Here is a 13,911-nt window from a genome sequence, read left to right on the forward strand (position 1 = left end):
ATGACCTTATTAATCAGATAAACCCATACAATGGACCTTATGAATCAGATAAGTACATGTAATGGACCTGATGAATCGGCGTATCCACGGGATTCTATGGCAATGTGTTTGCTTTGGTGTCTGCCATTGCTAACTTGTTCAGGGTGTTTGCAAGGAGAAGGGCGTATCGTTCCATGCCACCCTTGTGGCTTTTTGGCAGCTCATGTTCGATGTAAAACTCGTGAATGCTTCGGTCAATGGCACCTTCATCAAACCATCTCTGGAGCTGACATCCGATGTTGTACGTACCCCTTATGACTGTGTTCAATTGCATTGTATGTACAATATGACTTCCTGGTTTCCTGGAAGTTTTGTCTATAATGTAGTTGTGTGAGGGATACACAGGGATTTTGGAAATGAACGACAACGCTGACCATATGGCCTACTTCACTCCGGTCGTTGTCACTGAGCCTGGATATCCTAGTTGCAAGCAACCATTTCTATTTTAGCTCTTGCAAAAGTAGCTACAGATTGGACACCACATGCTGTGGAAATTCTTCCTACCTCCATAGTATCCGCGATTGGAGTACTGTGTGAATTACAGATAGAACAACAGTAGTTGTGAATTCAGATTGCGTGGTAACTGATGTGTATGTGTATGTGACGTCATAGAAACCGCTTTGCAAAGGGTCAGGGCAACGCTGCCCATGAGCTCATTATATAAGTTCGTTTGGAGTTTCATGAAGAAGTCAGTTGTTTGTTCCAGAATTCCTTGTGTTGTTTCAGAGTGTGAGTCGGACACGCGGACGCGAACATTACATTGACTACAGTGTCCTTCTAGCTCTGAGGCTCTGCACAGCAGTTCAGTGCATTTGTCAATGCCTGCATCTCTGCTTCGTATCCGGTGTACAGGGTGTGACTAATGTATCCACGAGTCCAAACTGCACAGCCGATTGCCACACATACCTTGACCACGAAGTGTCCGTGTACAAGCTACGCCGTACCCTGTACAATGTTATCCTAAAGGCTATTGTAAGTCACTGCTAGCTAGGTGCATTACCGTTACTGGGATCAGGGAACAGTTACCGTAACACACGAAATAATTCTCCTGTTGAGCCGCTTAGAACTGCATACATGTACCCACATACTGGCCACCATAACTGGCACAATATAGTTAGTTTATAGTAATCACCAAACACTGGCCCAAACCTGCGGATCATACCGTAACGCTTAATTCCTTACTTAGGTCTGTTGTATTGTGCTCTGTCTTGTCCTCTGTTCCGTTAGCCTACTTTGACAGTCTGGGATCCGTTGTATTGTGCTCTGTCTTGTCCTCTGTTCCATTAGCCTACTGTCAAGCTCCCTGCACCTATTGATCTGACCAGTCTCGTCTTATCATTTGGAGATGGCTATATGAAGTTATCAGTAACAGCAGTTATGCCGAAGGCTAACGTTGACAGAGCAATGGAGGCCGCAGACGACGAGGCAATGCAGAGCAACACGCAGTGGAGAGTGAAACGCGATGAAGCACTGTATCCTACTGATGGCTCTGAACCACGCAGTTTGAACACCACCATCGATCTCCTGTCAGACATCTTGCCTTTTCTGGCCGTCAAGTGTCCCGCTATCCCTGGAGCAAAACCAGACGGCTGCATTTAGCGGACATGCAGGCCTGCACTCAGTCTCCATGACTACAGAGAATTTGAAAATTTGAAAGCAGAGCAAGGGAGATTGAGAGTAAGCGGCACGTTGGCATAATATCCTACAGCGACCCGGGTTTGAATCGGCACAATGTCACGAGATCATACCTAGATACTTGTAAGTAGATAAGGTCATTGGCATGATTGTGAGATTGTGTTGGATCGTTCATATTTGAATGGTATTGTGCTGGCACAATGTGGGTGTGTTTTCAAATCCTTTAACGTAGAATAAGTTATTGGCTAATTGGACAACTTTTTTTGCATATTAATCAGTAAAGGCATAATTATGCATGGCAAATTTGCGAAATTGCGTGGCAATGTTTCTTGCGATCGAGAGCCGTCTGTCGTGTTCTTGCAGGTACTTCGAAGTAAAAAATATTATTATTGTTCGAAGTTGAACTTGGATGGTGAGCCGATGTAATCATACGTCATTACATTACCCGCACCATTTTGTCCTTATCCTTTTATTATTGTTCAATTTTGTTTTTTCCATGATTGACTGTGCTTGCCTAATCCGCATACAACTTACCCACTCTACTGGCTAACTTCCACAAACTCAGTGATTCTCATTGTGGCACTCTAGGGAAAGCATCTATGGTAATATTCAACTTCTGAAATTCTGATTGCGGTTGGGCACGACACTAGTACTTTTCAACATTCACATTGTATGGCTCAATTGTAGTAGAAGTTTTTTTTTATATAGTTAATTGGGTAACCGACTACCGTCGTTCTCTAGGTAACCCGGCATGACTGAGTTAGTAGTCATTTTATCTGACTGTATAATTGTACATATTTTGGGAAGTGCAATAATTATGGAAGTGTTCATTTTGTACGTGTGATGCCGAGTGACTGGTGTGACGGAACGAGAGAAAGAATGGAACTCTCAAAGCAAAGTGTGAGCCGTAGGTTGTCCGTAAGGGAGAAAGTGCGTGTAACATGTATGTGTGTGTGTGTGTGTGTGTGTGTGTGTGTGTGTGTGTGTGTGTGTGTGTGTGTGTGTGTGTGTGTGTGTGCGTGCTTTCGTGTGTTCACATGTGTGAGTGTGTGCACGGGTAATCATAATAATGATCATAACGTTATGCATGTGTGGCGGTTTTGTTGTATTCTGCCTACCGGTAATGCGTTGCAAGGTGAAGGGCACAACCACGGCCTGGGCCCATGTCACTATTGTATTTTTTTATTTTTATGTTTATTTGAATTCGGATAGCTCAACAGTACAGAAGTACAACTACAAAGAGTACCGAATAGAAGGCCCCGAGAATGGGAAACCAAAAAAACAAAAAAAAACAAAAACAGCAACATCAAGTTACTGATTATGCACATTGCTTGAAAGCAAATCACAACAATGATTAAGAGTTATGAATGGCTCAATTGGACAGGAGCGGTTCGAGTCGACGGGGTTGCTTGTGAATACTCTATCCGTCTGTCGCTGGTTTGTGCCTGGAACTACAATGTATGTTGAACCGTTTCAATACAATCATGGTGTAGGCTTGTTTCAATACAATCATGGTGTAGGCTTGTTTCAATACAATCATGGTGTAGGCTTGTTTCAATACAATCATGGTGTAGGCTTGTTTCAATACAATCATGGTGTAGGCTTGTTTCAATACAATCATGGTGTAGGCTTGTTTCAATACAATCATGGTGTAGGCTTGTTTCAATACAATCATGGTGTAGGCTTGTTTCAATACAATCATGGTGTAGGCTTGCTTCAATACAATCATGGTGTAGGCTTGTTTCAATACAATCATGGTGTAGGCTTGCTTCAATACAATCATGGTGTAGGCTTGTTTCAATACAATCATGGTGTAGGCTTGTTTCAATACAATCATGGTGTAGGCTTGCTTCAATACAATCATGGTGTAGGCTTGTTTCAATACAATCATGGTGTAGGCTTGTTTCAATACAATCATGGTGTAGGCTTGCTTAGCCTTAGAGATGCGGAATACCCTCAGCCTCTAATTAGCATCACTGCTGCTCCTCAGGTACCTACTTGGGAAATGCCACTGTTCCGAGTCCGATCTCCGTTGCCCAACGATCATGTTGTTGTGCTTTTTTTATTTAAAGTTACAGCCGTTCTACCACTACGAACCGTAGCGTTGAAATGTGCCTTCTCTCAAGATGGAGAACTTGAACTCAGTTGGAAGCGTACTAGTACTAGTAGTAGAGAATGGGTTGGGGGGGGGGGGGGGGGGGAGAGAGAAATCCTGTTGCCATGCATGCCAACGAAGCACTAGGAAATATGCGGACCCCTTGGCCGTGGGGACTCTTGGTACCAGTCATCTAGCATAGAGGACAGATTTGTATAATGCCATCCGTGTCTTACCCCCCCCCCGAATTTTCGCGGTACAAGTAGTCGCTTATGCACGTGACTTTCATGGGTATTCCCCAACGCCAAACGAAAACTTTTTGATCTTCCACGTTCCAGTTCTATTTTGGCCTTGTTGCAACGAAATTTTGTTGAGCATTGCATTCATCTCACTTTGCTGATTTTATAAACTACATTGTACTTTCATGCTTTGGGATAATTAAATTTGTCATCGTCTCATTGTGCTGACGATATCAGATATCTGGAATATTTGGCAGGTCACTGTCATTAGTCATTAGTTTTGTTCGATGACAACATCCAGATCTGCAGCAGCAAAATACATCAGAGAGTAGAGGGATTCACGTGATGCTCACGATGACACGAACTATGTTCTGCTGGTAGGTAGGTTGGTAGCTGGTGGAGCTCGCCTGGTTCCCGTGCCTGTACGGCTGTAGTGGACAGCTCAATGCCAGCTGGAAAGAAAAGAAGTGCTGGACGAACGCAGGTGTAGCTCTACTGGACTTTTTCATCTACGTTGTAGTTTGACCATTGGGCACCTAGCTATGGAGAAATATTATTTGAATTCGTAACATCATTTTCCTCTTGTAGCCAGTGAGTGCAGTGAGGTCGAACGGCCAAGATGGCGTGGACGACTAGTCTGTGCATGGTATTGTGCATGGCGTTTAGTGTGCAAGGGTTTGGACTGCGTGACAATCCAGTAGAAGGTGACGACGTTCAGTACTTGGATGGCTCTTGGATTGCCACACATCAGATGTCTGGTCCGGTGAAGAGTTGTCAGTTTACTGAGAACATGGATTACAACGTTGGCGAGACGTCTAGTGGTAGTGCCCCAGCCAGCAATCAGCAAGACTGCTGTACACTGTGCGGTCAGAGAGACGACTGCGTAATCGGTGTTTACCATAGTAGCACGTGCTGGTTCAAAACTGCGCAGGATGTTGCCAAGCCGATGCCGCAAGATGGCCGAGTGGCATGCAAGCCTCAGCGATCACCAGGATCAACCATTGCACTGTCCAATGCCACTGTTCCTGGAGATTTGATCACGGACTTGGAGATGGCTGGAAAAGTGGGTGATCCGCTGTACGAACTCAACTTCAAGAACGCCACCCTATGGGGCTTCGGGGTGTGGAACTACACCAAGACTATCAAATTTACCGACATGGACGTGAAAAACATTGCTGGATATTCTACGGCGGGCAGTGATGTTGTCCTGGTGTTTGACGGCATCAAGATGGGAGCCAACATTTACATGAACGGAAAGCTGTTGGGTACGGCTAATGATCAGTTCCTTCGATACAATTTCTCCCTGGGCCAAGCTATGAACAGCGGCAATGGTGGCAATGGTTTGCAAGTGCAAGTAGGTGATAACAAACTGGTCGTGTCGTTTGATGCGAGCATCGACACCGGCGGTCGCTTCATGGCCTGCACCGGTGGCTGGGACTGGGCGCCGTACACCACGACGTTGGAAAGCTCAACCAATTCGGCCACGTTCACGCGTGGCATCTGGAAGAGCGTGTATCTCGTGACCGTCAACGGAGGCGGCGCCGCTATTGAGCACGTCATACCGCAGATCTTCTACACCGGTCCGTATCCGACTGCGCCGCTCCCTGCCAACGAGCATAGCGACTTCAAGGTCGATGTCATCGTCAAGTTCTATGCACCGCGCGCCAGTGAGGGGACACTGAGTGTACATGGTGAGTGGGGTTCGTCGGAGCATCAACACATCTCGCTGACAGCGGGCAGTGGAGTTAGCCACACCGTCAGTCTCACGGCGTCGGCGAAGAACATCTCACTGTGGTGGCCATCCGGACTGGGGCCTCAACCGCTTTACACTATTGCCGTATCCTACACGGCTGATAGTGCGCATCATACTCATGACGACACTAATGCTGATGCCACTGCCGTGTCAACCATTCGGAAAGTTGGATTCCGGTACGTTGCCCTGGTAACTGGCAACGACACAGACCCAAGCTATGTGAAGAAAGCATCGACGTCGCAGACAACGGCAGATTTTGGCATGTACTTCAGAGTGAACGGAGCTGTTGTCTTCAACCGCGGTGCCAACATGATTCCGATGGAGGAGCTGGAGGGGCGTATGAATGCAGTGGCGTTCTCCCGTCTGGTCCAAAGTGCCGTTGATGGTCGTATGAACATGTTACGTGTGTGGGGTGGTGGTATATTCCTACCTGACATCTGGTATGATGAGTGTGATCGCCTTGGTATCATGGTCTATCATGACATGCAGTATGCACAGAATGGACACTCTCCCAGCAATAATCCCGTCCAGGACGCCGAGCTTCGTCACCAGATCCGCCGCCTGTCTCACCACCCCTGCATTGTTGTCTGGGACGGTTGCAACGAATGTCGCGTCAAGATGGGAACAGCCACCGGTATCTACGCTACGTTTGTCATGACGGTTGTCATGCAAGAGGACAAATCACGACCAATCTGGCCATCTTGTCCGGCTATCGGCTGGACAGCTGGAGTTCATGCACTGGACGCTACACCCACTGGTGACGTTCTCACTACACCTAACGATGCAAGGTCTATTGAAACTCACGGTCCGTATCAACATGGCGGTGGGTTTCCTTCCGTCAATGGTGACAACAGGTTGGTTCTCTTCCCCTCCAACATCCCCATCAAGGTGAGCCAAATAGACACTGGTGTTGCTCTACAGAATGTTTTTGCATCGGAGTTTGGCTGCTCGGTGTTCAGTTCGTTTGAGTCGATGTCCCCTACCCTCCATCCCAGTCACTGGGGTGTGCATGCCGGACTGCCCCCGGATAACTGCACGGGCGGCTTCCATAGCCGTTGCTCTGGCAACAATCCAATGGCGGAGAGGAACTACGCATGTGACAATATCATCCAAGTATATTTCGGAGAGAACGACAAACTGGATAGTGTCGGCGAGGCCATCTTCAAGCAGCAGCTCTACCATTGCATCCTTGGACAGGCACTGGTAATCAAGAGTAACATTGAAACACGCCGCTCTACCAACCAGTTTGGCATAGTTGTGTGGCAGTACAATGAGATTTGGCCTACTGGTGGTTGGGGTAGCATAGAGTATGGTACACCAAGACCTGGACAAGTCATCGGTGGAAGATGGAAACCTCTGCATTACTTCTATCGCCAGTCTATCTTCACGGATGTAACAGTTGCTTGTGGTGGTGATGGCCTGTGTTATGTCAAGAATGACATTGCTAAAGCGTTCAGCGGCACCGTGGTCATTTCAGCCATTGCATTTGCAAACGCACAAGTGACAACGCTTGAAAGTAAAACATTGAGTCTGGCTACTGGACCTGGTGTCACCGAGTGGATTCAAGTGGACTTCTCCAAGATCAATCCTCCTGATCAAGTCATCACAGCTACCATTATGAATGCTGACAAGGAAGTAGTGTGTGATAATGTTATTCCACTGACTGAGCCGTACAAGATGAAGTTACTCAAGGCTAACGTGAAGGTGTCGGTAGGTTCCAAAAATCCTGGAGGCAGTGTTGATATTCATCTTACAACAGATCATGTAGCTATGTATGTAACTGTAACTACATTGGCTGCTGGTCGCTTCAGTGACAATGCTCTTCTTCTCCTTCCCGCCGGCAAAACAGTTCAGTTCCTGCCATTCAGTGACACGGTTGATATGTCTTTGCTGCAGTCTTCCATTCGTGTGGAAGACGTCTCTGTCTATATGTGAGTGTTTTTGGCTTGGTTTCTTTTCTTCTTTGATTTTGCTTGGCAAATTTTTGCTTAGTCTGTATTTGGAAACCGATTGTTTGAAATGGCACTATTCGCCTGTCCGCTTCTGAGGAATTTTAAAAAACATGTTTTACTATGTTCCCCCTTTCCCCTGTTATCTGCCCCTTTCCCCTGTTATCTGCCCCTTTCCCCTGTTATCTGCCCCTTTCCCCTGTTATCTGCCCCTTTCCCCTGTTATCTGCCCCTTTCCCCTGTTATCTGCCCCTTTCCCCCTTTCCCCTGTTATCTGCCCCTTTCCCCTGTTATCTGCCATTCCCCCTTTCCCCTGTTATCTGCCCCTTTCCCATTTCATTGCAAATACTAGTAGTAGTCTTCTTTTATGTAGGTGTAGCTGGTCATTGTTTAGGTCGGAGATCAATCGTGTAGTTCCGATTAGTCATTTTGATTTAGAGTGTTCCGTTGATTACGAGTATGTGACCTCACTCCCAGTCACTGTTCCTATCAACAGCTTAACCTTTGAGTGGAATGCTGGCATTTCAATTCTTGTTTTGACGTCGTATTCCTGTTTTTGTGTAACAGCGTATTGTAGTAGTGTAGTGTTTGTGTTGAATTAGTCGTCGAACAGTGTGAACAAATACTTGGTCTAGAGATGAGTTCGGAAAACGTGGTGTGTGTGTGTGCACACGTGTGCATGTTGTGTGTGTGTGGGGGGAGGAGGAGGATTGGACCACCAGGCAACGTGATGTCCGGCGCCTGGAGTCCTTTCATCTGCTGTGTGTGCGTTCCATCCTGAAGGTGAATCGTGGCCGGCAGTTAGATAAGCACATCTCTCTTCAGGTCGTAGGATGTGGGGAGATCTGGGGGAGGTCGCGGATAAAATCAGAGTCCGCCGACTTCGATGGCTCGGCCACGTGTCCCGCATGCCAGATCGTATCCCTCGTCAGCTGCTGTACGGCGCATTACCGTCCAAACGCCCACCGCCTGGATCCCGTAAGCGTTGGAAGGACTTCGCGAAGCGCGGCTTGGTGGCTGTCGGCGTTCCTCTGCAGCAGCATGGTAACATTGTCCAGGATCGACAAGGATGGCGGGTCACCTGCCGTGACGCTGTCGATGCTATCGTCCGGTCCCGCATGGAGCCTGTGGTGAAGCCCCTCATTTGTGACACCTGTGCACGCAGTTTTTGTCGGCCACAAGACATTGTGAGGTGCAAGTATAACGCTGTCCGTGCAGCCAGCGCACGCTGAGTCTGGCGTGCCCCACCCGGTGGACAGCACGCCTGCTGGTCTGCCCCTTACGGGACCACGTAGCCAGTCATTGCAGTGGAAGGAGGAAGGAAGGTGTGTGTGAATGTATGTGTAATTATGTTTGTGTGTGCGCGTGTGTATGTGTGTTTGTGCGTGTGTGTGTATATAAATGTGTGTGTGTGTGTGTGTGTGTGCGTGTGTGTGTGCGTGCGCACGTGCACGCGCACACTTTTGACCTCACTTGTAATCCCCTTGAATGGTTTGTTGCTTATTCTGACGCCACTGCACCGTAGTGTCCGAAGTATCCATGTGTCAACATCGGTTTTTTAATTTTTTAATTAAAGAGAACACAAACCTACAAATCATGTTGAAAGACAAAAAGTACATTGGACTGGGCAGGCGCTATCCACAATGCCAGTTAATGTGCTGATGAAATACATAGACTCTGCCGACCATGGGTCTCGGCGTCACAGTGCCATGTATGCATCAAAAGTAATCATAAGTTTATAATGAGCCAACATAAGAAAGTGACTGAAGACAAAAAAATGAAATAAAAAACAAGACAAAACAAGAAGGGAATAATAATAGTGGAAAAAAGGGGGAGATTGAGAGACGCGTGGGTAGCTCTCGAGTGATACCGCAGGGTGAATCTAGACCAGAGTGGCTGGCGACTTTGTCGCAGGTGTGTGCAGCAGTGGCTTTCAGAGGTGGTCTGTAGCTCACAGCCAGTCAGTGTGTAGCAAGTGCTTCCATGCAGCTGCCTTGAAGCGGTGCAGCCGTTGCAGGGACATTGATGGCTGGAACAGGGAGGGTGGCAGTTGATTCCACAAACTCAGATGTGGGCAAACGGGAAGGACCGCCTGATGTACTCTGGTGCAGCTGGTGGTAGGGTATTGAGGAGCTGGTGAGGATGGGTCACCGCATGTGTGTGTCGCCGGTTTCGTGGACGAACCACCGTGACAGTGGGTGCAGCTGGTGCCGGGGACAATGTTGGTCAGCTGTTGTGGGCTTTCGATGCACTGAAGCTTGTACATGTAGCACAATCCAGAGAGAGTGCGTCGTGTAGCCCTTTCCCAAAGATGCCATGATTTTCCGCAACTTATGCTTTTCGCAACCGTGCCAAAACAGGTGCTAGTTGCTGAAATAGCATCCATATTTTCAGAAAAAGCTCAAAATTTGCTAATATCGCAACTTAAAATTGGAGAGTTCTTGTGCAAAAACCACCAAAAAGGAGCAGAAATAGCAGAAGTCAAACTCGTACATCCCTTCTTGCTGTGAATCACCACTTCAACACTACACAATGCCAGTATCCTGTTGCATGTATCCTACATCGTTCCAGTGCAAGGCAAAGGGAATGCACATTATAGTAACTACCGTTGATCAACTGTTTCTCTGAAATGAGTCTGAAGGCAGGTGAGAAATGAGCGAGTATGCATTTGTTCGACATGCAGTCCGTGACTAGACCTTTTGACCACATGCCATGGGGCCAAGGTTGCGGAAAGGTTGCGAAATAGTTCGCGAAAAAGAAGGAAGTTGCGATTTCTTCCTAAACAACGAAAAGTTGAGAAAAAAAGTGGCGAGCATCTTTGGGAAAGGGCTAGCATCGTGCAGCCAGACTCTGGAGGAGCACATCTGGTCCTATGATGGCCATTGCCTTCCGCTGAATGCGGTCGAGCCTGGCCAGATGGGTCAGGGCAGCAGACATCCAGACCAGTGGAGCATACTCCAGCATAGGGCGAATGAATCCTCGGTAGACACTCAGACAGCCATTGGTGTCAAGTATCAGCGCGGCTCGGCGCAAAAGCCCAAGACGTTGACATGCTCTCACCGCCATCCTGCTGATGTGCTGGCGAAATGAAAGCTTTGAGTCGAACAATATACCCAACAGCGTCAGTGTTGATGCCTGGGCAATGTCGACACCACCAAATGAGATGCCTGGAGTGGCTGGGTCCAAGGATCGTGTGCATAGTAGCTGCTGTGACTTGGATGGCTCAAATGTCACCCGCTGCCGCCACCGCTCACCCCACTCTTGAAGGCCATGTAGGGCATCTTGTAAGGAGGCATTGTGGGGAGCAGCAGTTCCTGGTTGCAACAGGCTGTATAGCGTGGTGTCATCAGCAAAGGAGCTAAGGCGCGTTCCAGGGGTAAGACATTGGTCGATGTCGCTGACGTAGATAAGAAATAAAGTCGGCCCCGAGGATACTTCCCTGGGGTACTCCCGCGGTGATAGGCTGGGCAGATGAAGCTTGACCGCTGACCACAACTTTCAGTTGGCGGCTATGTAGGTAGTCCTGAAGCCAAGTCAGTAGGTTGTTCACTTGGCTCCAGCTAGTTTCTTTAGGCGAGTGGCCTCAAGTGCCATATAAATGCCATGCAGGGGGTGTAAAGCCCATCTGTTAAGAAGCCGATGCATGTCAATGCTTTACATGGGCCAGGTGGCTCTCAAGAATCGTCCACTTAGCTTCATATTGAATTAATGCGATCGGATCTCATTTTCCATCGCTGCTGTCTATTGGTTAACAAGAAGTTCAGTGTTGGACTCCACCCAGAACATTCTTGGTAGCCAAATCGTTGCCCCAGCCAATCGGACCGGTTCTGCCGGGCCTACAAAAAATGTCGGGATGTCACTCAGTCTCCACACAACAGTGACGGCACTGTAGCCAATGATATTATTTAACCAACCAATGGACTCCAACCAATGGACTCCAAAGGGTTAGCAAAAACGTTGCCCTGATACTTGCTTTTCCCGGATAGTGGTGGTTTTGCACCCCATGCACTGTTACTACTACTGCTGTTGCTAGCGCCTGCAATTACATGTATGCACGCACCTAGTGTCATGTACATGTATATTCTGTTTGGTGCCTGTACCTGTGCCATATTTAGAGTTGTCGCGTATTGCGTTATTTCTATACCAGGTTTTTTGTGATGTTTTGTCTTTCCTTTTTTCTCTCTCATAATAGTGCATGCAGGTGTGATTTATTATCAGTTCGCAGCGCTCCTCATTTATAAACCCATCCTAACCGGTGCAGTGTGCCCACTTCATTCCTGATGATGGTTATTTCATGACCGAAACGTTGAAATAAAATATTTTTCGGGTGAAAAGCAGTGATTGAGTGTGGGCCAGTGTTGCTCACAACCAATTAAAAAAAACGTTGTTTATGACAATAAAGTAACAGGTGCATTGATGCTCGGCTACTAAAGGCAAATCACGATGTGGATCACATTATTAATTTCATTTTTTATGTATAATATAATAAATGAAGAGCCGAAGGATTTATTGCAATTACATACCAGTATAAAAACCGAGGTCCCCCGAGGTTTTTATAACTGGTATGTAAGGGGTCGTCCGCAATTATCGGAAGTTTCTTCCAATCCGTAGTAGCTTCGAAAGTGGGTGGGTGGGTCAAGGCCAGGAACGGATTGAAAAACTTCCGAAATGACACGTGCGCGTGTGTAAGGGGTCGTCCGCAATTATCGAAAGTTTTTTCCAATCCGTAGTAGCTTCGAAAGTGGGTGGGTGGATCAAGGCCAGTTACGGATTGAAAAACTTCCGAAATGACACGTGCGCGTGCCACGTGTACGTCTACGTGTAGCCCCTGTTTTCCACGCGCGGCTGCGCGCGAACTATACTAGTAACTGTCTACTACAAATATTTTTGTAGTTCTGGCAGTTGCTGCGCCCCCGCGCGCGCTTCCTTGGCTGCTCCTGGGCGCGGGCCGGGGATCATAAAGTTCGGCGCATTCGACGGCGAGTCGACACTTTCTATTTTTGAGTTTCACTGTCTCCTTCGTCCAGAGTACCGTCTTCCATGCACTCCTTTGAAGTCCTTCCGTCTAGCGCTGGCGCTGACGACTGTTATTGACTATGTCCAGACAGGCGACGTTGTTTGGAAAGGTTTGAGGCATTAGTCCCGTTCTATATCCACTTTCAGTTATACATTTTGTCCAAGAGGGTTCTTTGTGAAACTCGAGCTGTATTATGATAGTGCTGCTTGAACATTTCGGTGATCACCAATTAAACATCAATATGGTAGTTGTAATACAATACATGATGTCACTATGACTCATGGACCAGCACTGATTGAGTTTGTTCCATATGTGTTGGGTTGTGTGTCCATCAATAATATTTTATTACGGACTGGGGGTGGGGGGGGGGGGGGGGGGGGGTGGGTGAGGAAAAATTTGAAGCTACTACGGATTGGAAAAAACTTTCGATAATTGCGGACGACCAATAAATTCTGAGGCTACTACATTTATTATGCATATGTTGACCTTCGCTTTCCCTAAAAAGGAGTATTTTATAAACAGTATTTATTGGCCTTAGTGGTATCTTATAAACAGTATTTATTGGCCTTAGTGGTATTTTATAAACAGTATTAATTTTATTGGCCCAAAAGCCAATAAATACTGTTTATAAAATACCACTAAGGCCAATAAATACTGTTTATAAAATACTCCTTTTTAGGGAAAAGTGCAGTGCTGCATGGAAAAGTACAGTGGTATTTATTGAGTCAAGCAAGTTTATTTGAATTTGATACTGTTGATGGTGTGGTCACTAATGAGTGTGGGTATTTATCAAAGGTCGATATATTATAAATTAATTATCATTTTATCAAGGATTCTCCAGAGGCAAATGGATGCCTATCAAAGTGAGTCTCATGGGGGGAAGGAAGGTGGCTGTTATGAGAGAGGGAGGAAGGGACATGACAAGGTGAAAAATAACATGTTTACACAGGGCATGGCTGGTGGAGCGGTGGAGTGACCACCAACCGGGCTAGACGTAAAATGCCTTGTCAGGCCAAAACCCTATCAAAGTCATGTATGCCACCTAGTACCTACGGGTCACTGCTAACCAGCTAAATATACATGTACATGTAAATGCATGGTGGAGATAAGATTTTTTAAATGTTGGCAATAGAGTCACAACTAGCCAGCTAAGATATAAATGGTAGTATTAAAATTTAATACTA

The 13,911-nt window shown here is 46.9% G+C and overlaps 2 protein-coding genes across 2 annotated transcripts in view; both read left to right on the forward strand.

The window, feature by feature from the left end:
• The window catches only part of LOC135810235 (uncharacterized), a 10,218-nt gene extending 7,714 nt beyond the window's left edge, over positions 1 to 2,504 (forward strand). The window contains exons 10-12 of the mRNA XM_065323712.1: positions 143 to 280; positions 892 to 1,011; positions 1,327 to 2,504. Of these exons, the coding sequence (XP_065179784.1) occupies positions 143 to 280; positions 892 to 1,011; positions 1,327 to 1,638 (570 nt within the window). The 3' untranslated portion in view covers positions 1,639 to 2,504. The remainder of the gene's footprint in view (positions 1 to 142; positions 281 to 891; positions 1,012 to 1,326) is intronic.
• Positions 2,505 to 4,165: 1,661 nt separating this feature from the next.
• LOC135810236 (beta-mannosidase-like) lies at positions 4,166 to 8,346 on the forward strand. Its single transcript, XM_065323713.1, has one exon. It carries the CDS (start codon positions 4,628 to 4,630, stop codon positions 7,694 to 7,696), a length of 3,069 nt encoding a protein of 1,022 aa, XP_065179785.1. The 5' UTR covers positions 4,166 to 4,627; the 3' UTR covers positions 7,697 to 8,346.
• The last annotated feature ends 5,565 nt before the right edge of the window (positions 8,347 to 13,911 follow it).

This window comes from Sycon ciliatum, chromosome 2 (genome assembly GCF_964019385.1).
Source record: "Sycon ciliatum chromosome 2, ocSycCili1.1, whole genome shotgun sequence".
Taxonomy (NCBI): Eukaryota; Metazoa; Porifera; class Calcarea; order Leucosolenida; family Sycettidae; genus Sycon; species Sycon ciliatum.